The 25660-nt window shown below is 48.8% G+C and overlaps 1 protein-coding gene across 1 annotated transcript in view; it reads left to right on the top strand.

Moving 5' to 3' along the window:
- Positions 1–24944, top strand: part of NOS1 (nitric oxide synthase 1) — a 207583-nt gene extending 182639 nt beyond the window's left edge. Inside the window, exons 23-31 of the mRNA XM_054527663.2 lie at positions 1972–2165; positions 4612–4781; positions 9255–9465; positions 10127–10214; positions 11757–11878; positions 14030–14178; positions 16655–16849; positions 18791–18909; positions 21732–24944. Of these exons, the coding sequence (XP_054383638.1) occupies positions 1972–2165; positions 4612–4781; positions 9255–9465; positions 10127–10214; positions 11757–11878; positions 14030–14178; positions 16655–16849; positions 18791–18909; positions 21732–21747 (1264 nt within the window). The 3' untranslated portion in view covers positions 21748–24944. The remainder of the gene's footprint in view (positions 1–1971; positions 2166–4611; positions 4782–9254; positions 9466–10126; positions 10215–11756; positions 11879–14029; positions 14179–16654; positions 16850–18790; positions 18910–21731) is intronic.
- The last annotated feature ends 716 nt before the right edge of the window (positions 24945–25660 follow it).

The following is a 25660-nucleotide window of genomic DNA, read 5'->3' as shown; positions in this document are numbered from 1 at the left end:
TTTCAAAGGCTTCCTTTGGGGAGACTTAGGAGGCTCCCAAATTAGAAACCCCACAGCGCCCCCTGCTGGCCCCGGCTTTTGCGAGTTCCTTCTTGCAGCTCTCTGGAGGTGATGTCTTTTTGCTCCCCAGGAACCAAAGACTGGTGTGAGCTCTGAGAAGGCTCAAGCCGTGCAAGTTCCCAGACAGGGCAAGATCTGCCCAGGGAGGGCCAGTGGGACTCCAGACCCTAATACTGCCATTCACAATTATGGTCGCTAAGTTCCCCACTATGCTAAGGGCGGGGATGCCTTGCTTCAAGAAAATACTTGACACCCTTTCCTCCCCCAAAATAATGTGCCCGCTCAACTCTTTTTAATAATGGTGGCTATTTGTAGCACAAAAGGGTTCTCGCTTGAGCCAAAAACTCCTTTAAATAGCGAGTCCCATTGGGCTATTCAAGTGTTGATTTACATACCATAGAGAATATAGAAACTTCATGTTGAATATCAAGCGTCTCTAGCCACTGAAAATTAATTGGCAATGAATAAAAAGCAGATCTGAAAAAGCAATCGTAGCTCAAAGGGTGCAGAGGATTTGATTTCTCAAAGTGTAATCGATCCTAGAGTTTGCAGGTGTTGTGTGAAATGCAGTATATCTGTACTGAAAGGTTTTTGTGGGGTTTGTTTGTTTTTTGGGTTGGGGTGGGGGGATGTAGTCTCGCTCTGTCGCCCAGGCTGGACTGCAGTGGTGCAGTTTCTGCTCATTGCAACCTCCACCTCCTGGGTTCAAGCGATTCTCCCGCCTCAGCCTCCCAAGTAGCTGGGATTACAGGCACGTGCCACAATGCCCAGCTAATTTTTGTATTTTTAGTAGAGATGGGGTTTTGTCATGTTGGCCAGGCTGGTCTCAAACTCCTGACCTCAGGCGATCCGCGCACCTCCACCTCCCAAAGTGCTGGGATTACAGATGTGAGCCACCGCTCCCAGCCTGTACTGAAACTTTTTAAAGGACCAGAATAATCACATTCTGAGAGTTGATTATTGAAAGCTGTTGGATTAGCACAGGCCTCTTGAACTTGAAACACAAAAATCAATGCAGAAAGGTTATAACCCAGTAGGCATCAATGAGTTTCCTTCTGTGTTTTGTTTTTAGATCTCTCAATTTTGTAATATTGATGAATTTACGCATAGGAGGAACCCAAGCTTAAAGCCAAGTCTTTTTTCCTTTACCATAACAATATGAGGAACCCTGGTTGCCAAAGGGGGTGGGGCTTGGAATTCCTAGGAGATGTAGAATTTCACAGATTGGGGACACCACAGCCTGTGGTCCCAGTGAAGTGCTAGACACTGAGAAAACCCCTATTAGTACTGAGAATGGGGTGCTAGAATCCAAAAGAAGGGAGTTGAGAAGGAGAGAGTGAGTAGTTATGCTCAATGCTGCTTCCAGATCCGGATGAACCCTAGGAACCAGCCATTGGATTTGCAGTGAGGAGTTCACTAGTGACCTTGATAAAAACTTCAGTGTAGAATGATGGCTGAGCATTGTGGCCCTTACCTGTAATCCTAGCACATTGGAAGGCCGAGGTGGGAAGATTGCTTCGGCTCACAAGTTTGAGACCAGCCTGGGCCACACAGGGAAATTCCATCTGTACAAAAAATTCCAAAATTAGCCAGGCATGACGGTGCCTGCCTATAGTCCCAGCTACTTGGGAGGCTGAGGTGGGAGGATCATTAAGCTTGGGAGACAGAGGCTGCAGTGAGCTGTGATCACACCACCGCACTCCAGCCAGGGTGACAGAGCAAGACCCTATCTCACCATAATAATAATAATAATAATAATAATAGAATGATGGAGGCATAGGCTTGGTTAGCACAGGCCCCAACAAGAATGGAAGGAGGAGAATTGCAGCCAACAAGGACAGACAGAAGAGCAAAAAAGGAAGGAAGTAGCTGCTGGCCCTTGTCCTGTGATTCCTCTGCAATTTCCTGCAGTCGGTCAACTATCTTCGTGCGTCTCCACACCAACGGGAACCAGGAGCTGCAGTACCAGCCTGGGGACCACCTGGGTGTCTTCCCTGGCAACCACGAGGACCTCGTGAATGCCCTGATCGAGCGGCTGGAGGACGCGCCCCCTGTCAACCAGATGGTAAAAGTGGAATTGCTGGAGGAGCGGAACACGGCTTTAGGTAACATTCCCGGGGGCCCTTCCCTGCTCTAGGGAGCTGCAGAGGCAGTGGGTGTCTGGGAAAGAAGAGACCCTTTCTTCCCAATCACCAGCCCAGGCAGGAGAGTGGGTCTCTGTTGCTAACAGCCTATGAAACTGAAGATTTTCCCCTTTCTCATGACTGATCAACCTTGGCCCAACCAGCTGAGCAAATAAATGCACATAGTACCAGGCCATTGATGGCTCACCATTGGGAGAAGGGGGCTGCTACCTTCCTTCATTGACTAGACACGGACTTTAGCAGTAGCCATTCTTTTCACTTTCCATCCTCACCACTAGCCCTCAGGAAAATCTCTAGTACCCCATTGTCCACCAAGTAAATAACAGCTGAAGTCTGATCCTGCCTCCTCTTAGAATCAAAAGGTACTATAGGAAGCTCGACGGCCAACTAGGGATTGAGCCCACATTTTTTACCTCATTAGATCAAGTTGTCGCCTGCTTAAGTGTCCATCCTTGACATTCATATTGAAGAACTTTCAAAGGCAAATGGGTCTCAGTGCTTCATCCAGGAGCACAGGTGGGCTCAGGGGTCAGGTACAAGGAACTGCAGTGACCTCACCTGGCAGACCAATACAGGACTGTCACTTTTACAAAAGAGCTAGGATGTAAAGTCAGGATAGAATGTGAAGTAGCATATAGGCAAAGTCCTGCTGAAAACCTCTCAGGAAGGCACTACTTTAGAGAGACATACCCTCTTTTTTTTTTTTTCTTTTCTTTTTTTTTTTGGAGACAGAGTTTTGCTCTTGTTGCCCAGGCTGGAGTACAGTGGCGCAATCTCAGCTCACTGCAACCTCCGCCTTCTAGGTTCAAGCGATTCTCCTGCCTCAGCCTCCTGAGTAGCTGGGATTACAGGCACGTGCCACCACACCCAGCTAATTTTTTGTATTTTTAGTAGAGACGGGGTTTCATCATGTTGGCCAGGCTGGTCTCAAACTCCTGACCTCGGGTAATCCACCCGCCTTGGCCTCCCAAAGTGCTGGGATTACAGGCATGAGCCACCGCACCCGGCTGAGACATACCCTCTCTTAATAAATCCTGACTGAGTGAGGTGGCTGGCGCCTGCAATCCCAACACTTCGGGAGGCTGAAGCGGGCAGATTACTTGAGCCCAGGAGTTCGAGACCAGCCTAGGCAACATGGCGAAACTGCATCTCTACAAAAAAATGCAAAAATTAGCTAGGAATCAGGCCGGGCACGGTTGCTCACTCCTGTAATCCCAGCACTTTGGGAGGCCGAGGTGGGTGGATCACCTGAGGTCAGGAGTTTGAGACCAGCCTGGCCAACATGGCGAAACCCCGTCTCTACTAAAAATACAAAAAATTAGCCGGGCGTGGTGGCACATGCCTGTAATCCCAGCTACTTGGGAGGCTGAGGCAGGAGAATCGCTTGAACCCAGGAGGCAGAGGTTGCAGTGAGCCAAGATCTCACCATCGCACTCCAGCCTGGGCAACAAGAGCGAAACTCCATCTCAAAAAAAAAAAAAAAAAAAAAATTAGTGAGGCATGGTAGCACACGTCTGTAGTCCCAGCTACTCAGGAGCGTGAGGTGGGAGGATCACTTGAGCCCAGGAGTTCAAGGCTACAGTGAGCTGTGATCGCACCACTGCGCTTGCCTGGGCAACAGCGTGAGACCGTGTCTCAAAAAAATAAATAAATAAAATAAAAATAAAAATAAATCCAACCCAGACAGTACTTCCCCTGTGTTGAAATAGAGCTTTTTATTTGGGATTGAACCCCTGACGGAGGAGAGGCTTATATTTAGGGACATACTGGATGAAGAGTATATAGAGGGAGTACATTATAGTAGTTAGAACAAGGTCTGAAGCCACACTGCCTGACTTCACGCTTATGAGCTGTGTGACCTCGGGCAAATTTCTTAACATCTCTGTGCTTCTATTTTTCTCAGCAGGGAGAAGAATAACACTGTCTTGGATTGTTGTGATGATTAAATGAGCTAATATAAAATACTAATAATAGTACTCAGCATATAGGATGTGCTAGATAAGTGTTAGTGTTTATAATGACAAACACTAACATCCCATTCAGGGGGTGAGAGGCTGATACCATGCCATGATACATGGGGCCGAAATAGGCTTATCTCTGTCACGCGCAGCTGGGGGCTTGTTGTATAGAACGCCAGTGGACTATGTCATGCTATTTTAATATTTTTCTCCTCTCTTCTTGTATTTTTCTTAATTTTTGGATTCATTTGCCTAATTTTGGATTTGCTTCTTGCACACATGAAATCCCCTGGATTCTGGGCATGGAAGGTGGAGAGCTAGAAGGTTGCTTGGCTCTGGAGCTACCCTCCTCTCCTGGCCCCATCCTCTGCTCCAGGAGCAGACCTGAACCCCCGACTTGGACTCAAGCCCTCCCACACCCACCCCTCATCTGCCTTGTACCTCCACAGGTGTCATCAGTAACTGGACAGACGAGCACCGCCTCCCGCCCTGCACCATCTTCCAGGCCTTCAAGTACTACCTGGACATCACCACGCCGCCAACGCCCCTGCAGCTGCAGCAGTTTGCCTCCCTAGCCACCAGCGAGAAGGAGAAGCAGCGTCTGCTGGTCCTCAGCAAGGTGGGTCCCCAGGCTTCGCACAACCCTAGGGGGCGCCTTTCACCTCCTCATCATTAAAGAGTTGAAAACTGTTATTACCAGGCTTCCAGCAGATGGAAGTCTTGAGCCAAGGGGGCCATTATTTGCTGTAGGTCGCCATATTGGCTGGTCCAACATGGCTGGTCTTCCACCAGTTCTAAGGCCTGGCAGAGCAAGAGTGACTCCCTTGAATCAACAGTTCCCTGGCTACAACAGAAATTGCTATTGTAACTCTTTCTGTCTTCCTTTGGAACCTTGAGTTTCCATTAGTGCCATCTTAGCCCATGCTTAGGAGAAAAAGAAACAGTATCTCACCACACCTTAGTTTAAAGATAAGGTTTTTTCTCGTTTTTTTTTTTTAATTTTTATTTTTATGGGTACTTGGTAGATATATATATTTATGGGGTACATGTGATGTTTTGATACAGGCATACAATGTGTAATAATCACATCAGGGCAAATGGGGTATTCATCCCTCAAGCATTCATCATTTCTTTGTGTTGGGAACATTCCAATTCCACTCTTCTAGTTATTTTTAAATATACAATAAATTATTGTTGACTATAGTCACCTTGTCTAGATCTAGGAAATACTAGATCTTATTCTTTTTTTTCTTTTTTTTTTTTTTCTGAGACAGAGTCTCACTCTCTAGCCCAGGCTGGTGTGCCGTGGCACAATCTCGATTCACTGCAACCTCCATTTCCCCGGGCTCAAAGGATTCTTGTGCCTCAGCCTCCCGAGCAGCTGGAATTACGGGTGCCTACCACCACGGCCAGCTAATTTTTGTAGTTTTTTCTTTAGTAGAGATGGAGTTTCACCATCAAACCCCGAACTCAGGTAATCCACCCACCTCGGCCTCCCAAAAGTGCTGGGATTACAGGCGTGAGCCACCGCGCCCGGCCTAGATCTTATTCATTCTATGTAACTATTTTTGTACCCATGAACCATCTCCACTTTCCCCCACCCCTCCCCACTACCCTTCCCTGCATCTGGTAGCCCTCCTTCTACTCTCCATCTTCATGACTTTGCTTCTAGTTTTTAGCTCCCACAAATGAGTGAGAATGTGCAAAATTTGTCTTACTGTGCCTGGCTTTCACTTAACATGATGTCCTCCAGTTCTATCCATGTGGCTGCAAATGATGAGCTTTTGCCAAAGCAGAGGAGCTGCAGGTGGGACTACTAGAGATCAGAGGTCTCTGATTGTAAAATGAACCAAACGTAGCCTCTACCACCTTGCTTAGAAACCCTGGGATCACCTGCCCCAGCCCGCTGCAAAGCCTTGCTCAGTAAGAATTCTACCCAGGAGAACCACCCACACTGCTCCCAATGGGGGCTCCTTCCCAATAAGCAAGCCCCCAGCACAGGATGGCTTAGCTTTCTTCTGCCGTCCAGGATTGAATGGTGGGCAGCAAGGAAGAGGCTAATTAGCGAGTGCGTAGTATTTAGAAATATGAAAATAAATACCAGAAGGAACACTTAAAGAGCTGTAAGTAGTTACCTCCGGGGAGTTGGAAGCAGATGGCAGAGGTAGAACAGGAGACTATTATTTTTAATCATAAGCTTTACAAAGTTATTTAACTTTTTAGACTATCTGCAAGTATAATTTTGATTTTGATTTAAAACTTTTAATTAATGGGAGAGGGTGGCTAATAGGAAGAAGGATCATAGGTTGCACTGTTGGTACCCTATTAGATTGCACTGTTTTTACCTTATTTAAAGTAGAATTTGGGCACACTGGCTCATGCCTGTAATCCCAGCACTCTGGGAGGCAGAGATGGAAGATTGCTTGAGGCCAGGAGTTCGGGACCAACCCAGGCAACATAGACCCCATCTCTACAAAAAAATTAAATCAGCTGGGTGTCATGGCACATGCCTGTAGTCCCAGCTACTCAGGAGGCTAAGGTGGGAGGATCACTTGAGCGCAGGAGTTCGAGGCTGTGGTAAATCACAATCTTGCAACTGTACTCCAGCCTGGGTGAAAGAGCAAGACCCCATCTTATAAATAAATAAATAAATAAGACCCCATCTCTGTAAATAAATAAATAAATAAATAGGCCGGGCGCAGTGGCTCACGCCTGTAATCCCAGCACTTTGGGAGGCCGAGGCAGGCGGATCACCTGAGGTCAGGCGTTCGAGACCAGCCTGGCCAATATGGTGAAACCTTGTCCCTACTAAAAATGCAAAAATTAGCTTGGTTTGGTGGTGGGCACCTGAATTCCAGCTACTCGGGAGGCTGAGGTAGGAGAATTGCTTGAACCCGGGAGACGGAGGTTGCGGTGAACCGAGATCACGCCACTGCACTCCAGCCTGGGTGACAGAGCGAGAATCTGTCTCCAGGTAGATAGATAGATAGATAGATAGATAGATAGATAGATAGATAGATAGATAGACAGATAGGTAGATAGACAGATAGATAGATAGATTAGATAGATAGATAGATAGATAGATAGATAGATAGACAGATAGATAGACAGACAGATAGATAGACAGATAGACAGACAGACAGACAGACAGACATAGTAGAATTTGATATAACCCATATGTATTAGTTCATTTCTTCCAAAAAGTGCAGACTTGAAGACAGGATTAAATGAGCAAGGATTTTTATTAGGGGAAACACCTGTGTGACAGAAAATGGAAAGGGATCAGATAAGGCTGGGAGAACCATCAGACCTCAAAACAAATCTAACCCCAACCAAAGGAAAAGGAAGAAAGGTTGGATGGGAACGTTCTAGATGGCAGAGCAGTTTAAGGAAGGCCCAGCAAGGTCATTGAGTAGCCCTGGAGACTCCTGTGCTTGGTCACTGGCAGGGAGCAGCCTGTGGGAAGCCAGGCCTGGCACCAACAGGGTGATGGATGTCAGTTTCAGGTGATGTCAGTTTCAAAGAGTTGAGAGGCCAGGGCTCTTGGTCCATGTTGCTCCTGCAACTGTAGGCCAGTCAGGCTGGAGGTCTGAGAAGCACAATGTCAAGGATGCCATCGCCTATTAATAAGGCCAGAACAGGCCGGGCGCAGTGGCTCACGCCTATAATCCCAGCTCTTTGGGAGGCCGAGGTGGGCGGATCACAAGGTCAAGAGATCGAGACCATCCTGGCTAACACGGTGAAACCCTGTCTCTACTAAAAATACAAAAAATTAGCCAGGCATGGTGGTGGGCACCTATAGTCCCAGCTACTTGGGAGGCTGAGGCAGGAGAATGGCGTGAACCCCGGGAGGCAGAGCTTGCCGTGAGCTGAGATCGTGCCACTGCACTCCAACCTGTGCAGCAGAGTGAGACTCCATCTCAAAAAAAAAAAAAAAATGTTTTTTTAATTTTTAAATAGATAAATAAATAAGGCCAGGACAGTCTTTAGGAACACGGTGAAAATCTTTGTTACGCAGTGCACTCGCACCCTGGTCTCAGAAACTGAGCCTTCTGTTCCAGCAATCAGAGACTGCCTAGGGCATCTTCTGAGATTAAGGAAAAATAACTCCAGAGCTCCAGAGAGTTCTTCTGTTGCCTGGTTACAGCTGGGCTTTGCTGTCAACACATCCCCAAACATGGTCCTCCACACACCCCAACCTGATTTTCCAGGGCTGTCACTCACCGTCATGAACATGACCCAAGCTCTCCGAAGATGCATCTCCAGACTCTGCAACCAACGAATCACAGGTCTCCACTGAATGCCTGCCACTCCCCGCATGAGTCATGACTCCCTTCCATAGTGCGTCTCTCTTGACTTCAGGAATGTGTAGTGACTCGGAACACAGATTCTGAGGACACACTGTCTAGAGCAAGGATCAGTTTCACCCAGCATCACCACCTAGTAGCCATGGGACCTCTATGACCCTCAGTTTCCTCATCTATAAAATGGGGAAACAGTAATACCTATTTCGTAAGGTCCTCATGAGAATCAAAACTTAGCACAGAATAATTGCTATTCAAGTGTTAACTATTATTGCTCGCTTTTTTTCTTTCTTTCTTTCTTTCTTTTTTCTTCTCTTTCTCTCTTTTTCTTTCTTTCCTTCTCCTTCCTTCCTTCTTTCTTCCTTTCTTTCTCACTCTCTCTCTTTCTTTCTTTCTGTCTGTCAACAGGGTCTCACTCTGTCACCCAGGCTGGAGTGCAGTGGCATGATCATAGCTCACTGCAGCCTCAAGCACCTGAACTCAAGCAGTCCTCCCACCTCAGCCTCCCAAGAAACTGGGGTACTGCAGACATCCACCACCACATCCCACTAATTTTTCTTAATTTTTTGTAGAGACAGGGTCTTACTATGTTTCCCAGGCTGGCCTTGAACTCCTAGCCTCAAGTGATTCTCTCCTCGGCCTCCCAAAGCGCTGCAATTACAAGCATGAGCCACCGCACCTGCCAACTGTTACTTTTATTTTGCCTTCTTCCTGGACCCCCTCAGGTCCTCCTGGGAAGTATGTAGCAGCTGGATTCAAGCTTGTCTCTGTCCGTCTCCTTGGCACAGGGTTTGCAGGAGTACGAGGAATGGAAATGGGGCAAGAACCCCACCATCGTGGAGGTGCTGGAGGAGTTCCCATCTATCCAGATGCCAGCCACCCTGCTCCTGACCCAGCTGTCCCTGCTGCAGCCCCGCTACTATTCCATCAGCTCCTCCCCAGACATGTACCCTGATGAAGTGCACCTCACTGTGGCCATCGTTTCCTACCGCACTCGAGGTGGGCGGAGGCACTGGGAGAGCCTCCTCGGCTGCATTTTCCCCCAAGGGGCCTCTGGAGGGCTCCCTAAACTACCGCCTGCAGGCTAAATCCCAAATCCCCGGGAAGAAACTCACCCCCAAGACCAGAAAACTGGGGGGAAGAAGCAGCAGGTGAACTGTCCCCTGGTGCAGAGCCAAGCCTGAGCAGAATTAGGAAAGAGGCAAGATGTGTATTTACAATGGCACCCCCTAATATCCCCAAAGCAGCAGCGAGAACAAGCCACCACCACTCACTCCCTGGGAGAGCGCTCTGCTGTATCATGCCCAGCTGGTTGTAAGTCAGATAACCCAAGCTCTGCCCTGTATTTTTCCTCCTAGATAAAGCAATTAAAATGCACAGTGCCTGTCCCAGAAGCCCAGCAAGCCACCAAAAGCACCCTTCAATAGGGAAGGATTCGAATCCGACCCACCCCTACCCAATAGAACCCTGGATGGTTGCACAGGCACAAAGTCACCCCAGCTATACCATTTCCTCTTGCCCTTCAGAAGAAGGGATCCTGGGGAGGAATTCCAAAGGATAAACTTGGCACTGGACCTGTGGGCATTTTGCATTGGAGGGAGGAGGGGAGGCCTTGCTTGGGAGCAGTGGGTGGCCCTGACTGCCTTGGTTATTCTGCTAGATGGAGAAGGACCAATTCACCACGGCGTGTGCTCCTCCTGGCTCAACCGGATACAGGCTGACGAAGTGGTCCCCTGTTTCGTGAGAGGGTGAGTAATAAGTAGAGAAAAATGAGCAATCATCTCAAATCTGCATATTGACATCTCAAGTTGGGGTAGGTGGACCAGTCTGGAGGGCTCTGGAGAGATGGCTAGGTGACACACAATGGAGACCAATGTCCTGCGTCTCTCTTAGTTGTTAAGGAAACAAGATCAGAGCAGCACAGCAAGCTAGGCAAGTCCTCTGGTCAATGTCAAGTCAATGCAACACACATTTCACTTGGGCGTGTACTGGGCTAGATGCTGGAGCCATCAGGGAAAACCATGCAAATACAGTCTCCACCTTCATGGACCGTATGGGCTAGTGGAAATTCTAGCCAAATTCTACTGCTCACTCCCAATCAGTCCCGGTTTCCTAGAGATGGAAAAAATCCAATCACCCCCATTCATTGGAGCTTTTCCTCCCAAACTCAGCTGTAAAGGCTATAGCTGATCTTAGACCAGTTATAGTTAACCTGTTTTGTCGATCAATAACTTCTCTACCTGAACACTGGCTTTGGCCCATCATTTTTCTTAACCATCGAGGTTAGAATGTTCACAATATGGTCCACATGCCATTGATAATGATCCACATATCATTGGCATCAGAGTCCTCTGGGGTGTTTCAAACATAGAGTCCTGAGCCCAGATGTACTGCATGGCCCAGGAATCTGCACCTTGAACATCCCCAGGTGATTCTTTTGCACACTGAAGTCTGTGACTCCTTGATTTAAAGATTTCACGGTTGGTTAAACCAGTGGCTCTGGGCTGGGCGCAGTGGCTCTCACCTGTAATCCCAACACTTTTGGAGGCCAAGGCAGGCAGATCACTTGAGGTCAGGAGTTTGAGACCAGCCTGGACAACATGGCGAAACCCCATCTCTACTAAAATACAAAAAAAAAGTAGCCGAGGGTGGTGGCGGGTGCCTGTAATCCCAGCTACTTGGGAGGCCGAGGCAGGAGAATTGCTTGAACCTGGGAGGTAGAGTGCAGTGAGCCAAGATCACACCACTGCACTCCAGCCTGGGTGACAGAGTGAGACTCCGTCTCAAAAAAAAAAAAGAAAAAAAAATGGTGGCTCTCAAACCAGGGTGATTTTTGCAGCACCCCACCCCACCCCTGCCACCAGGGACATTTGACAATGTCTGGAGACATTTTGAGTTGTCACAACTCATATGTACTCCTGGCATCTAGTGGGTGGACGCTGGGGATGTTGCTCAATACCCTACCATGCATAGGACAGTGCCACGACAAAGGAGTGTCCAACCCAATTGCAATGATGCCAGTGTAGAGAAACCCTGGGTTGAATTTGCTGAGCTCAGCAGTGAGAAGAATTGGGGAATGGAGAAATAGCCAGACCCTGAGGACCCCCCATTTTTGGAATTCCCCTAATCGGTGAGACTCCCACCCTGAAAAGGGGCACCTGGCCCCAGCTGAAGAGCCGTAAGTCTCATTGTATGTCTACCGAAGATGGCCACCTGGTCTACCTAAGATTCGATTGTTCTTGATTGGATTTGAGCTCTGCAAGACTTCTGACCCCCTCTTCCTTGCCCAGAGCACCCAGCTTCCACCTGCCCCGGAACCCCCAAGTCCCCTGCATCCTCGTTGGACCGGGCACCGGCATTGCCCCTTTCCGAAGCTTCTGGCAACAGCGGCAATTTGATATCCAACACAAAGGTGGGTTACAGTCCAGCGGCCACTTGGTTCCCACCCCTGGACCTGAGGAGGTCCCGCTGTGTCTCAGCAGCCCTAGAGAACAGTGAAGGTGTCTCTCCATGGCGTCACTGCCTCAGAAAAGCTGGGGCGTGTAGCACCAGCCTGACCCACAGGTGAAGTTCATGATGTAATCCAAACAGCCTGTCCCAGGGGCCTGAAATTCCAGGCCCAGAGGACATTTCTTTGACTGTTAAGATGTGATCTCTTCAAAAAGAAATCCAGTAGCCTGGAAAAGATAGGCATTAGTCCTTATCAAATGGCTATGCTTGTGTAATTATTGCAAAGACTGTTATTCAAGAGCAAGTGCTGTGTGAAAGACACAGCAGATCAGCTTTGGGAGGAGAGAGAGAGAAAGAAACCCAAATTGTGGCATGTGTTAAACAAGGATTTATTGGCCGGGCATGGTGGCTCACGCCTATAATCCCAGCACTTTGGGAGGCCCAGGCAGGCGGATCACGAGGTCAGGAGATCGAGACCATCCTGGCTAGCACGGTGAAACCCTGTCTTTACTAAAAAATACAAAATTTAGCCCGGTGTGGTGGCGGGCACATGTAGTCCCAGCTGCTTGGGAGGCTGTGGTGAGAGAATGGCACGAACCCGGGAGGCGGAGCTTGCAGTGAGCCGAGATCGCGCCACTGCACTCCAACCTGGGTGACAGAGTGAGACTCCGTTTCAGAAAAAAAAAAAAAAAAACACAAGGATTTATTCAGCACCTAATGAGTGCCAAACACTATTGGAGGCATTGGGGCATAGCAGTGAACAAGACAGAAAAACAACTAAAATAGAAATGAAAACCTTTCCATTGATTTGAGGGATGATTACAAAAACAAATCAATCAATCAATCAATCAGTAAAAACTTGCCCCCATGAAACTGTCATTCTAGCGGAATAGCTAACATTTATAAAGTACTTGCCAGGTATCAGGCAGAGTTGTAATGTTTCGCATTCATTTCTCACAACAGTCCCATTATTTCCATTTTGCAAATAGGGAAGCAGAGGCTTAGAAAGTTGAGTACGTTGTGGCCGGGTGCGGTGGCTCACGCCTGTAATCCCAGTACTTTGGAAGGCTGAGGCAGGTGGATCACTTGAGGTCAGGAGTTCGAGACCAGCCTGTCCAACATGGTGAAACCCTGTCTCTAGTAAAAATACAAAATTAGCCAGGCGTGGTGGCGCACATCTGTAATCCAAGTTACTCGGGAGGCTGAGACAGGAGAATCGCTTGAACCCAGGTGGCAGAGGTTGCAGTGAGCTAAGGTAGTGCCATTGCACTCCAGCTTGGGCAATAAGAGTGAAACTCTGCAGGTTTCACTCTGCAGGTTGCAGTGAGCCAAGATCACACCACTGCACTCAAGCCTGGGTGACATAGTGAGACTCCATCTTAAAATAATAATAAATAAATAAATAAAAAGGCCAGACACAGTGGCTCATGCTTATAATCCCAACACTTTGGGAGGCCAAGGTGGGCAGATCACGAGGTCAGAAGTTCGAGACCAGCCTGGCCAACACAGTGAAACCCCGTCTCTACTAAAAATACAAAAATTAGCCAGGCACAGTTGCAGGCACCTGTAATCCCAGCTACTTGGGAGGCTGAGGCAGGAGAATCAATTGAACCCGGGAGGCAGAGGTTTCAGTGAGCCGAGATCGCGCCACTGCATTCCAGCCTGGGTGACAGAGCTAGACTCCATCTCAAAAAAAAAAAAAAAAAAAAAAAAAAAAAAGTTGAGTACGTTGTTCATCACCACAGAGCTGAGATTTCAACCCAAGCCATCTAGCTCCAGAGTCTGGGCTCTTAGGCTCAGAGTCTGGGCATCAGGTGGGGGCTCCTCAGCAGTCAAGGAGCAGAAGGAAGGATTGAGACCTGGGAGGGAGATCCACTAAAATCTGAACACACTTCACCTCCTTCCTCAGTACGTGTGTGTGTATGTGTGTGCATGTGCGTGCATGTGCGCACCTGTGTATGTGTGTGCCCGCATACATCTGCCTGCCCCAGTGTTCATGAGCCTCTATCTGCATGGCGCACGCTAAGGTCTCAGTACCCCATCCCTGGCACCTCAGCCACCCCGCACATCAGGCAGAGAACCTTCAGTGACATAAGGTCTTCCTGGTCCCCAGGAATGAACCCCTGCCCCATGGTCCTGGTCTTCGGGTGCCGGCAATCCAAGATAGATCATATCTACAGGGAAGAGACCCTGCAGGCCAAGAACAAGGGGGTCTTCAGAGAGCTGTACACGGCTTACTCCCGGGAGCCAGACAAACCAAAGGTAACCCCCAGCAGCCCACCCCTAGCCCAGCCCAACACACATGCACACTGGTACACACTCATGTGTGTACACAGTTGCACATCCTACTCTCAGAAACCCCTCACCCTCACTCTTAAGCTTCCTGATTTCCCCTCTATGAAGTTGCTCTGTACTTCAGAAAGCATGGGTAGGGAAAATATCTATGTAAAATATTTAACAGGCTGAGCGCCTGTAATCCCAACACTTTGGGAGGCCAAGGCGGGTGGATCACTTGAGGTCAGGAGTTTGAGACCAGCCTGGCCAACACGGTGAAACCCTGTCTACTAAAAATGCAAAAATTAGCCAGGCATGGTGGTGCACACCTGTAGTCCCAGCTGCTTGGCAGGCTGAGGCAGGAGAATCACTTGAACCCAGGAGGCAGAGGTTGCAGTGAGCTGAGATCGTGCCACTGCCCTCCAGCCTGGGTGACAAAGCAAGACTCCATCTCAAAAATATATATGTGATGAAATAAAATATTTAACAGCCTATATTATAAGATTCAACTTATATGTAATATCCAGAATAGCCAAATCCATAGAGACAGAGTAGATTAGTGGTTGCTAGGGGCTGAGGGAGGGGAGAATGGGGAGTAACTGCAAATGGGCATGGGGTTTCCATCTGGGGTAAAGAAAAAAGTTCTGGAACCAGATAGTGATGATCCCGTAACACTGAGAAGAGTACTTAATGCCACTGAGTCGTACACTTTAAAGTGGTTACAACGGTACATGTTACATGACGTTTTTACCATAATGAAAAATGTGGGGCCAGGCACCGTGACTCACGCCTGTAATCCCAGCACTTTGGGAGGCTGAGGTGGGAGGATCACTTGAGTCTGGAAGTTCAAGACCAGCCTGGGCAACATGCTGAGACCCTGTCCCTACAAAAAAAAAAAAAAAATTTAAGTTAGCTGGGCGTGGTGGCGTATGATTGTGGTCCCAGCTCCTTGAGAGGCTTAGGCAGGAGGGCAGCTTGAGTCGGGAGGGTAGCCTAGGAGGTCAAGGCTTCAGTGAGCTGTGATCATGCCACTGCACTCTACCCTGGGCAAGAGACCAAGACTCTGCCTCTAAACAATAAATAATTAGAAGTAAAAATTAAAAATATTTAAAAACAGAAGTTAAATTTAGGCCGGGTGCGGTGGTTCACACTTGTAATCCCAGCACTTTGGGAGGCCAAGGCGGGCAGATCATTTGAGGTCAGGAGTTCGAGACCAACCTGGCCAACATGGTGAAAGCCCATCTCTAATAAAAATATAAAATTTAGCTGGGTGCAGTGGCACATTCTTGTAGTCCCAGCACTTTGGGAGGCCGAGGTGAGTGGATCACTTGAGGCCAGGAGTTTGAGACCAGCCTGACCAACAAGGTAAAACCCCATCTCTACTAAAAAAAAAAAAAAAAAGCCAGGTGTGGTGACGCATGCCTGTAGTTCCAGCTACTCAAGAGGCTGAGGCAGGAGGAAGGCTTGAACCTGGGAGGCAGAGGTTGTAGTGAGCTGAGATCATGCCACTGCACTCCAGCCTGGGCAATGAGCGAGACTCTGTCTCAAAAATAAATAAATAAATAAATAAATAAATAAATAAATAAATAAATAAATACAAATAAATTTAACAGCCCATAAGAGGCAATACTAGTCAGAATGGACACGGGCCACAAGACTGAAGCTCCATTGGATCTTGGGGAGGTCTGGGGGTCCCAGGGAAGGAGTCAGGACATCGCAGCGGGTTGGGGGGGCACTCAGAGAGTCCGGGCAGTGTCTGTTTGACAACTAGTGTGGGAGTATGTCAGTCTTAAGAGTTGCTACAGCCATGCCAGCATGTTCCGGCTGAATATCAGCTTCAGAGCAGGAGTTTCCTGGACAAGTTAAAGACATCCTGAACAAATGAGCTCCCTGGAGCTGTACTAGACACCCCTTGTGCCCACCTCACACCCCCTTAGCCCACCTTTTCCTTCTGCTATCGCTACAGCAGCCGGCTTTGTAGAGGTGGAAGCTGGCGGCCCCTCACCTCACCCCCATCTCTTGCTATCGGCCCAGGGCTTCCCTGGCACTATAACATAGGATGCCTGCAATAACCAGCTGCACACCTGGAAATGTGCAGGTGTTAACACCCGGTGACCATTGGCCACCAGCAGAAAGAAGTGGGTAGTGAATGCTCCCTGTCTTTCCCCTCTCCAGGGGATCATTCTGGGAAGCAGCCTATCCAGCTCCCTGGAGGGTCCTTAGCAGAGCTGAGCTCCAGTTGTCCAAAGAGGGTAGCAATGCATTCCCACACCCTCCAATTGACTTTCCCACCTTCCCTATCTCACTCTTCCCAGTCCCTCACTCTTGTTCCCTGGGATCAGCTCACAAAAGATCCTACCTGCCCACAAGCCCCTGAGTCAGGCTCTGCTTCCTGGGAGGACATGGGCTATGGCAGGCACGTTGCACAGCCTAGCCCTTTCTCACTGCTCTCTGCTCTTTGCAGAAGTACGTGCAGGACATCCTGCAGGAGCAGCTGGCGGAGTCTGTGTACCAAGCCCTGAAGGAGCAAGGGGGCCACATTTACGTCTGTGGGGACGTCACCATGGCTGCTGATGTCCTCAAAGCCATCCAGCGCATCATGACCCAGCAGGGGAAGCTCTCGGCAGAGGATGCCGGCGTGTTCATCAGCCGGATGAGGGTGCGTGACAGGCTGGCTTCCCAGGTCCCTTTTCCTACATCCCCTCTCCTATCCCCCCTTTTTCATCCAACCTGTCTCGATGATTGGGGAAGCCACGATGATATCCCTGCTCCCATTCGTTGCACTTAGCACTGAGGGTAGAGGATATAGATGGTCCCAAACAATGACAGAGAAAGTAGAAGGATGGCTGGGCATGCAGGCAGGTGTAGTAAATATGACTGGAGGCTGTGTGTGAAAATAACGAGTGAGTGGACCTCTGGTAGCTAGACAGAACCCATTCTAACCTAACTTCTCCTGCCCCAGAAGCTGCAGCACTGCCCCGTGTAGTTGTGCAGGTTGGGCACTGCACAAAGAGATCCGAGAACTGTGGAGCCGTCTATATACTCAGTCTCTTTAGTGTGACCCTCGAGACACACTTTTAAAGATTCCCCAGGATTTTGCAGAAGAGAATTAAAAACTCACCCCGGCCGGGCTCAGTGGCTCACACCTATAATCCCAGCACTTTGAGAGGCCAAGGCGGAAGGATCACCTGAGGTCAGGAGTTCGAGACCAGCCTGACTAACAAAGTGAAACCCTGTCTCTTCTAAAAATACAAAAATTAGCTGGGCATGGTGGCAGGCACCTGTAGCCCCAGCTACTCAGGAGGCTGAGGAAGGAGAATCGCTTGAACCTGGGAGGTGGAGGTTGCAGTGAGCCAAGATCGTGCCATTGCACTCCAGCCTGGGTGACGAGTGAAACTCCATCTCAAAAAAAAAAAAAAAAAAAAAAAGGCCAGGTGCGGTGGCTCACACCTGTAATCTCAGCACTTTGGGAAGCCAAGGCAGGTGGATCATGAGGTCAAGAGATGGAGACCATCCTGGCCAACAAACATGGTGAAACCCCGTCTCTACTAAAAATACAAAAATTAGCTGGGCATAGTGGCACATGCCTGTAGTCCCAGCTGCTTAGGAGGCTGAGGCAGGAGAATCACTTGAACCCAGGAGGTGGAGGTTGCAGTGAGCCGAGATCACGCCACTGCACTCCAGCCCGGGTGACAGAGCGAGACTTTGTCTCAAAAAAAAAACAAAAACAAAAACAAAAAACTCACCCCAACTGGTGAACTAGAAAATGAACCCATTCTACAGATGGGTGACTTTCTTCAAAACCTTCAGGACCAAGGGAGGCTGGAACCTAGTGCATGATTATGCCTGGTTTGCCAGACGCACACTCCCAACCACTGCCCTTCCTCAGCATTGAGATGCATTTTCCCCTTGTTTGATCCTCTTGCCCTTTGAGAATATTGACTGCCCGCCACAGGAGCTCCCATAGCTTGGTAAATTCTCAGATGTCACAAGTCAGTCGTCACTTGGGATGTTTCTTGAGACTCCAGGGAGGTTCTTCTCTTTGCTTGCTTCTTTCTGGGCAATGTTGAGCAAAGATGCTCATCTTCAGATAAACTCGTGCATGCCCACGGAGTCTCCACTGCGGGTAGCTGTGGGGAGTTCCCTGAGTGCTATGCGGCTGCTTGTTCCTTCCTCCCCTTTCTTCTGGTCTCATGGGCTATTTCACACTAAACCCAGTTTTGCCCAGACCTGAACTTGCAGGAGCACGTTGGAGGGAGGGAGGAAGGAAAGGGGGAATGGTGAGGTTTCCATTGGACCTCATCGCTCCTTTTCACCTGAGAATCCACCAAGCAGCAGCGGTGTTTCCAGATGGCAACCTAAATGTTCTTTGCCAACTGGGCTACGTCCCAGAGAACAGTTGCCCCACGTCCCAGAGAACAGTTTTGCTGAACAGAGTCTTCAAGATCAAAGGTACTTCGGGGACACTGGCTTCAGCCTCATTTCTTTGGGAACCATCTTCCTTAGGGATATTCTATTCCAGATGTCAGGCGAGTCTGCCCCTGCTCCAAGCCTGTATCTGGCATTTCAGAGCTATTTTCTGGCTGTTTCTGTCTTGTAGGATGACAACCGATACCATGAGGATATATTCGGAGTCACCCTGCGAACGTATGAAGTGACCAACCGCCTTAGATCTGAGTCCATTGCCTTCATTGAAGAGAGCAAAAAAGACACCGATGAGTAAGCTGGCTCCATCCCTGGGTGAGGGGCAGGAAGAGCCCTCTCTTCTAGGTCCTACTGGGCAGGAATGTCTGGCTTTCCCACGGTAGGGTCCCCAAAACAGCAGCATCAGCACCATCTGGGAACGTGTTCAAAATGCAGATTCCCAGACCACCCCAGACCTGCTGGATCTGAAACTCAGGAGTTAGGATGCAGCAGTTTGCATTTTAACGAATCCTCCAGGGGAACCCTGAGGCCCCATCCAGTGTGGGAGGAAACCCCTGCTTTGGGTGCCGGCTTCTGTTTGGGGCACCCCCTAGTGGAATGATGGCTCCTACCTCTGGGAAGTTGCTTTTTTTTTTTTTTTTTTTTTTTTTTTTTTTTACGGAGTCTTGCTCTGTACTCCAGGTTGGGGTGCAGTGACACAGTCTCAGCTCACTGCATCCTCCACCTCCTAGGCTCAAGCAATTCTCGTGCCTCAGCCTCCCAAGTAGCTAGGACTACAGGCGTGCACCACCACGCCCGGCTAAGTTTTGTATTTTTAGTAGATACGGGGTTTTTCCATGTTGGCCAGACTGGTCTCAAACTCCTGACCTCAAGTGATCTGCCCACCTCAGCCTCCCAAAGTGCTGGAATTATAGGTGTGAGCCACCGCGCCCGGCCGGATCTGTGACATTTCTACCAGAAGTATCTTTCTTGTTTGCTTTTACCTACTAGGGTTTAGCATCAGATTTAGGGCAAGGGTTTCTTCTACAAAAGTGTTTGAACACTGCTCATTTAGGAAAGTGGGGAGAAGAATGGGATCGCCCCTGGAGCTAGGTGGAGGTCTGGCGCTCAGTTTTTGTGTCCTTTCCACCGGCTCTCTCATCCCCTAAATGGCTGGGGGCTTTCTCATCAACACAAATTACAATTCATATGATTTTGACAATTTCACTGAACCTCTAGAAATTGCTGGAAACAGGCTGAGGCACCAGGAGACTGTGACCAGGTCTCGTGATTTAAACCTTACTTGAATTCCATAGCACAGCAACCTTGATGGTAATTTCACTTCCCAGTGCTCCCCGCCCCAGTCCCTGCCACGGAACCCCTGGCAACCACCCCTGGACGCCCTTTACTTTAAATTGGGTGGGGACTCAGCTGTCTCTTTTTTTCACCAACACAAGGCATACACTCGTTTCTTGAATTTGGCATCTCCTTTGTTTTCCCCTTACGATGACACAGCAGTCTCGAAAACATACTGTCGTGGCCAGTAGACTCATATGATTGCCTTTAAGGTCACAAGTCCCTGGGCTGTGAAAAGCCTTTAAGGCCAGGTGTGGTGGCTCACGCCTATAATCCCAGCACTTTGGGAAGCTGAGGTGGGTGAATTGCTTGAGCCCAGGAGTTCAAGATCAGCCTGGGCAACACAAGGAGACCCTGTCTCTACAGATAATTTAAAAATTAGCAGGGCAGGATGACATGCGCCTGTGATCCCAGCTACTTGGGAGGCTGAAGCAAGAGGATGGCCTGATCCCAGGGAGGTCAAGACTGCAGTGAGCCATGATGGCACCACTGCACCCCAGCCTAGGCAACAAAGCAAGAACCTGTCTCAAGAGAAAAAAAAAAGGCCAGGCGCGGTGGCTCACACCTGTAATCCCAGCACTTTGGGAGGCCAACGCAGGTGGATCATGAGGTCAGGAGATCGAGACCATCCTGGCTAACATGGTGAAACCCCATTGCTACTAAAAATACAAAAAATTAGCCAGGTGTGGTGGCGGGTGCCTGTAGTCCCAGCTACTCAGGAGGCTGAGGCAGGAGAATGGCATGAACCCAGGAGGCGGAGCTTGCAGTGAGCCGAGATCCCGCCACTGCACTCCAGCCTGGGTGACAGAACAAGACTCTGTCTCAAAAAAAAAAAAAAAAAAAAAAAAAGCCCTTTTGCCAGGCCCAGTGGCTCACACCTGTAATCCCAGCACTTTGGAAGGCCAAGATGGGTGGATCACTTGAGCCTAGGAGTTCAAGACCAGCCTAAGCAACATGTCAAAACCCTGTCTCTACTAAAAACACAAAAATTAGCCAGGTGTGGTAGCATGTGCCTGTAATCCCAGCTACTCAGGAGGCTGAGACACAAAAATCACTTGATCCTAGGAGGCAGAGATTGCAGCCAGCCGAGATCCCGTCACTGCACTTCAGCCTGGGCGACACAGTGAGACTCAATCTCAAAAAAAAAGACCAAAAAAAAGTCGTTTTAAAAAGACAAAAAAAAAGTCCTTTTAAATGTTTCTCTTCCCGGCCAGTTGTACTTGTGAGCATTCATTCATTCATTCATTCATCCATTCATTCATTCATTCTTTCAAAACAAGCCCCTGCTAGGTGCCAGGTCCTGTCCAAGACACTAGGGCTAGAGAATAAATGAAAGAGACGGGCCAGGTGCGGTGGCTCACTCCTGTAATCCCAGCACTTTGGGAGGCTGAGGCGGGCAGATCACCTGAGGTCAGGAGTTTGAGACCAGCCTGGCCAACATGGTGAAACTCCATCTCTACTAAAAATACAAAAATTAGCCAGGTGTGGTGGCAGGCACCTGTAATCCCAGCTACTTGGGAGGCTAAAGCAGGAGAATTGCTTGAACCCTGCTGGGATTTCAGTGAGAGGTGGAGGTTGCAGTGAGCTGGGATCGCGCCACTGCACTCCAGCCTGGGTGACAGAGTGAAACTTCGTCTCAAAAAAAAAAAAAAAAAAAAAGATAGAAAGAAAGAGACGAAGCCCCTGAGCCCAGAGCATGGGTGATTTTCTCTGGGGCACTCAGAGGAAACAGCAGCCTCGCCCTTGAGGCACTAACTGCCCCCCGACTTCTCCTTCCACAGGGTTTTCAGCTCCTAACTGGACCCTCTTGCCCAGCCAGCTGCAAGTTTTGTAAGCGCGGACAGACACTGCTGAACCTTTCCTCTGGGACCCCGTGTGGCCCTCGCTCTGCCTCCTGTCCTTGTCGCCGTGCCCTGGTTTCCCTCCTCGGGGTTCTCGCCCCTCAGTGGTTTCCTCGGCCCTCCTGGGTTTACTCCTTGAGTTTTTCTGCTGCGATGCAATGCTTTTCTAATCTGCAGTGGCTCTTACAAAACTCTGTTCCCACTCCCTCTCTTGCCAACAAGGGCAACTCATGGGTGCATGAAACCACTGGAACATGGCCGTCGCTGTGGGGGTTTTTTTCTCTGAGGTTCCCCTGGAAAGGCTGCAGGAACTAGGCACAAGCTCTCTGAGCCAGTCCCTCAGCCGCTGAAGTCCCCCTTTCTCCTTTTTTATGATGACATTTTGGTTGTGTGTGTGTGTGTGTGTGTGTGTGTGTGTGTGATGGGCCAGGTCTCTGTCCGTCCTCTTCCCTGCACAAGTGTGTCGATCTTAGATCGCCACTGCTTTCATTGAAGACCCTCGATGCCAAGAAACATGTCCCTGGCCCATATTAATCCCTCGCGTGTCCATAATTAAGGGTCCACGCCCGTGTCCCTGAAACATTTGGAAGCCCTATAATTGTTCTAGTTAGAAAGGGTTCAGGGCATGGGGAGAGGAGTGGGAAATTGATTAAAGGGGCTGTCTCCCAGTGAAAGGGGCATTCCCAGAATTTGATGCCTTTAGATTCTGATACCAGTGAGCAGAGCCCTCATGTGACATGAACCCATCCAATGGATTGGGCAAATCCCCTCCCCAAACCCACCCATCCCAGCCAGAATCACCTGACTTGGCCACATCCATTGACTCCCCCCTCCTCCAGCAATAGCATCCAAGGGGCCTGGAAGTTATGTTGTTCAAAGAAGCCTGGTGGCAATAAGGATCTTCCCACTTTGCCACTGGGTGACTTTGGATGGGTCACTTGTCCTCAGTTTTTCCTAGTCATAATGTCATACAAAGAATATGAATGGATTAAATGTTAAAGCTTTGGTGCCTGGAAACAATATCAAGTAACAATATGATTGTTATTTTTTTATTCCCCCAAAGGGGGCTTGCTGCTTCACCCTTGGGCATGCAATAATGTAAGCTGGTTAAAGTGGATGAGGTTGGAGAGAGTTGCCATAATGAAGTCCTACGTGGCTTCTTCGATAGGAACCACAACTTGGGGTGGGAAGAACTTGTCCCTCAGGCTTGTTGCCCTCTGCAGTTGATCTCCAAAGTTTTAAACCTGTTAAAGTAATTTTGACAAATAAATTACCCTCAACTCAGATCAAAAATGGGCAGCCAAGTCTTCGGTAGGAATTGGAGCTGGTGCAATTCCTCCCTAAGAGGCAACCTGTTGAATTTACTCGCTCAGAGTAAATGGTGAGAAGGGATCCCTTTGTATACTTTTTTAAATACTACAAATTAGTGTCAGGCAGTTCCCAGAAAGAGACAAGAAATCCTAGAGGCCTCCCAGACTGCAGGGTCCCCAAGGATGGAAAGGGAATGTTCTGCTGGTTCTACCCTGTTTGTTGTGTCTTGCTATACAGAAAAACCACATTTCTTTTATATACTGTGCGTGGGCATATCTTGTTGTTCAGTTTGGGTGTCTGCTAAAGAGGAAGTGCACTGGGCCTCTTTGAAAGGGCTTTACAGTGGGGGCACCAAGACCCCAAAGGGCCCAGGCCAGGAGACTGTTAAAGTGAAAAGGCAATCTGTGACTCACCTTGCTCTACCATCCCTGGCAGCCCCCACCAGTGTCCCGTTCCTGCCACATGGAGCTTGACTTCATGCCAGCTATAATCCCCCCTGCCTTCCTTTAATCCCAATTCCCCCTGCTCACTCTTCCACAGATATAAAGAACAAACACTTAGCCTCCCACACTCACCCTTTCTATCCTGAAGGGAAGCCTATTCTAAACTCCTTTCCTGCAAACCCATTTCCAGCTCCTAGTAGCTTTCCTCCCAAAGGCTTTCTTTCCAATCCTTTATACCTTTGGAGACACCTCCCCAGTTCCCCAGGGAAGGAAACTGCTGTGTCCAATCCCCATTAAAGACAAATTGATCAGTGCTTTATACACTCCAAGTCAAGCTTTATGCAGGAATGCTTTTCCATCAGGGAATAAATACTTAGAAGAGCTTACAATGTGCCAGGCACCTCCTTTCTGCATGTGCCTGCCCTTCTAGTAGCAGACAGACGGAAACATTGTCTCGTTTTGTCAAGGAGTCCAAAGAAATGATTATAAAACCAGGATTCATCCTTCTTCTCCAGAAAGATTTTTTTTTTAAGTAAACACCTTTCAATGCCCAACACAAGCTGCTTCACAACTCCAGGCTAGAAGGCAGGAGAGCGATCTGATGTGTTTCTTTTATTTGCCAGAATTCCTGATACCAAAAGCCTGTCTCGAGTAACCTATCAAGGACCAGAGTGGAGTCCAGATTTAGAGTTAGGCTCCGATCAAGGGTGGGGAAATACTGCCCTCTCGTGGTGGCTTTTCATCCAGGCCTCGTAGCCAACCGTAAGTGCAAAATAGAATTAAGCAATGGGTAAGCAAAATAGGGTTGACAGGGTATTTGGGGGTTATTCAGGGTATGGCCTGTTTATTTCCCTCTTCCCCCTGAATTGACCAGTAGCAGCTCCAGCCCCATTTCACAAAAGTGAGTTTGGCCAGGAGGAATGAGACGTCTCCTGAAATAGGAACGCTGGAACATCATGCTCACCTGCCATCACTATGCATCCAGTTCCCACAGCTTGTGTCGTGAAAGAGCAGAGAGATGATGTTAAACTCCTTGGGAGGAGAGAGGGCTTCTTTTGGTTTCCCTGGCGTGAGACAGCCAGGTGTCTTTCTTTTGCGGGGGGGACACTTCAGACCCATCAAAATGGAATTTTGGGAGCCGACCTGAGTGCAAATCCTAATTCTGCCCCTGTTGGTGCAGATGGCTGTGGGCGGCTCACTTGACCTTTTAGAGTCTGCATACCCACTTGTATAACAAGGTGGATTGAATGAGACAATGCCCACGAAATGCCCAGTTACAGTACCTGATTCAAAACTTACTGCATTTTAATTTTTCACTTATAACATGTCTTGCTTCTCCAGTGTGTGGAAGGCACCGGGCAGTGTGCAGAGATAAGAAAAACACAGTTCCTCTCGTGCAGAAGGTTAGAATCTTTTTTTTTTTTTTTTTTTTTTTTTTTGACAGAGTCTTGCTCTGTCACCCAGGCTGGAGTACAGTGGTGGGATGTCAGCTCACTGCATCCTCTGCCTCCCCCAGTTCAAGTGATTCTTCTGCCTTGGCCTCCTGAGTAGCTGGGACTACAGGTGCCTGCCACCACGCCCAGCTAATTTTTGTATTTTTAGTAGAGTCAGGGTTTCACCATGTTGGCCAGGCTGGTCTTGAATTCCTGACCTCAAATGATCCACGCACCTCAGCCTCCCAAAGTGCTGGGATTACAGGCATGAGCCACCACGCCTGGCCAAAGGTTATAATCTGATGGAGAGAGACACCGGTCTTGGAACTGACATAAATTTCTGGGGTTTGAGAAATGGATGGGATTTCACTGGTAGCTTCTGGAAAGTAAGAGTTGGCCAGAAATTGGGAAGAGTGAGAGGAAAGGCATGGACAGGGAGCATGTAAGATAAATTGAGGCTGGCTTTGGAAAGCTGAGGAGGGCAAGAAAAGGTGGACTGGGACCAGACCATGGGGAGAGGTGAGTGGCATTACAAGAAATTTAGGCTTTATTCAGAAGGCAACAGGGAGTGCCTAAGAGTATTTTTCAAAAGGGGACATTAAGGCGATTGGAGTTATGCTTGGAAAAGAAAGTTCTGGCCACAGTACAGAGCATGGCCCATTGAGCTGTTGGGGGTTATTGC

The sequence above is a fragment of the Pongo abelii genome, chromosome 10, assembly GCF_028885655.2.
Source record: "Pongo abelii isolate AG06213 chromosome 10, NHGRI_mPonAbe1-v2.0_pri, whole genome shotgun sequence".
NCBI classification, from domain to species: Eukaryota; Metazoa; Chordata; class Mammalia; order Primates; family Hominidae; genus Pongo; species Pongo abelii.
This window is presented reverse-complemented; position numbering and strand designations above follow the sequence as displayed.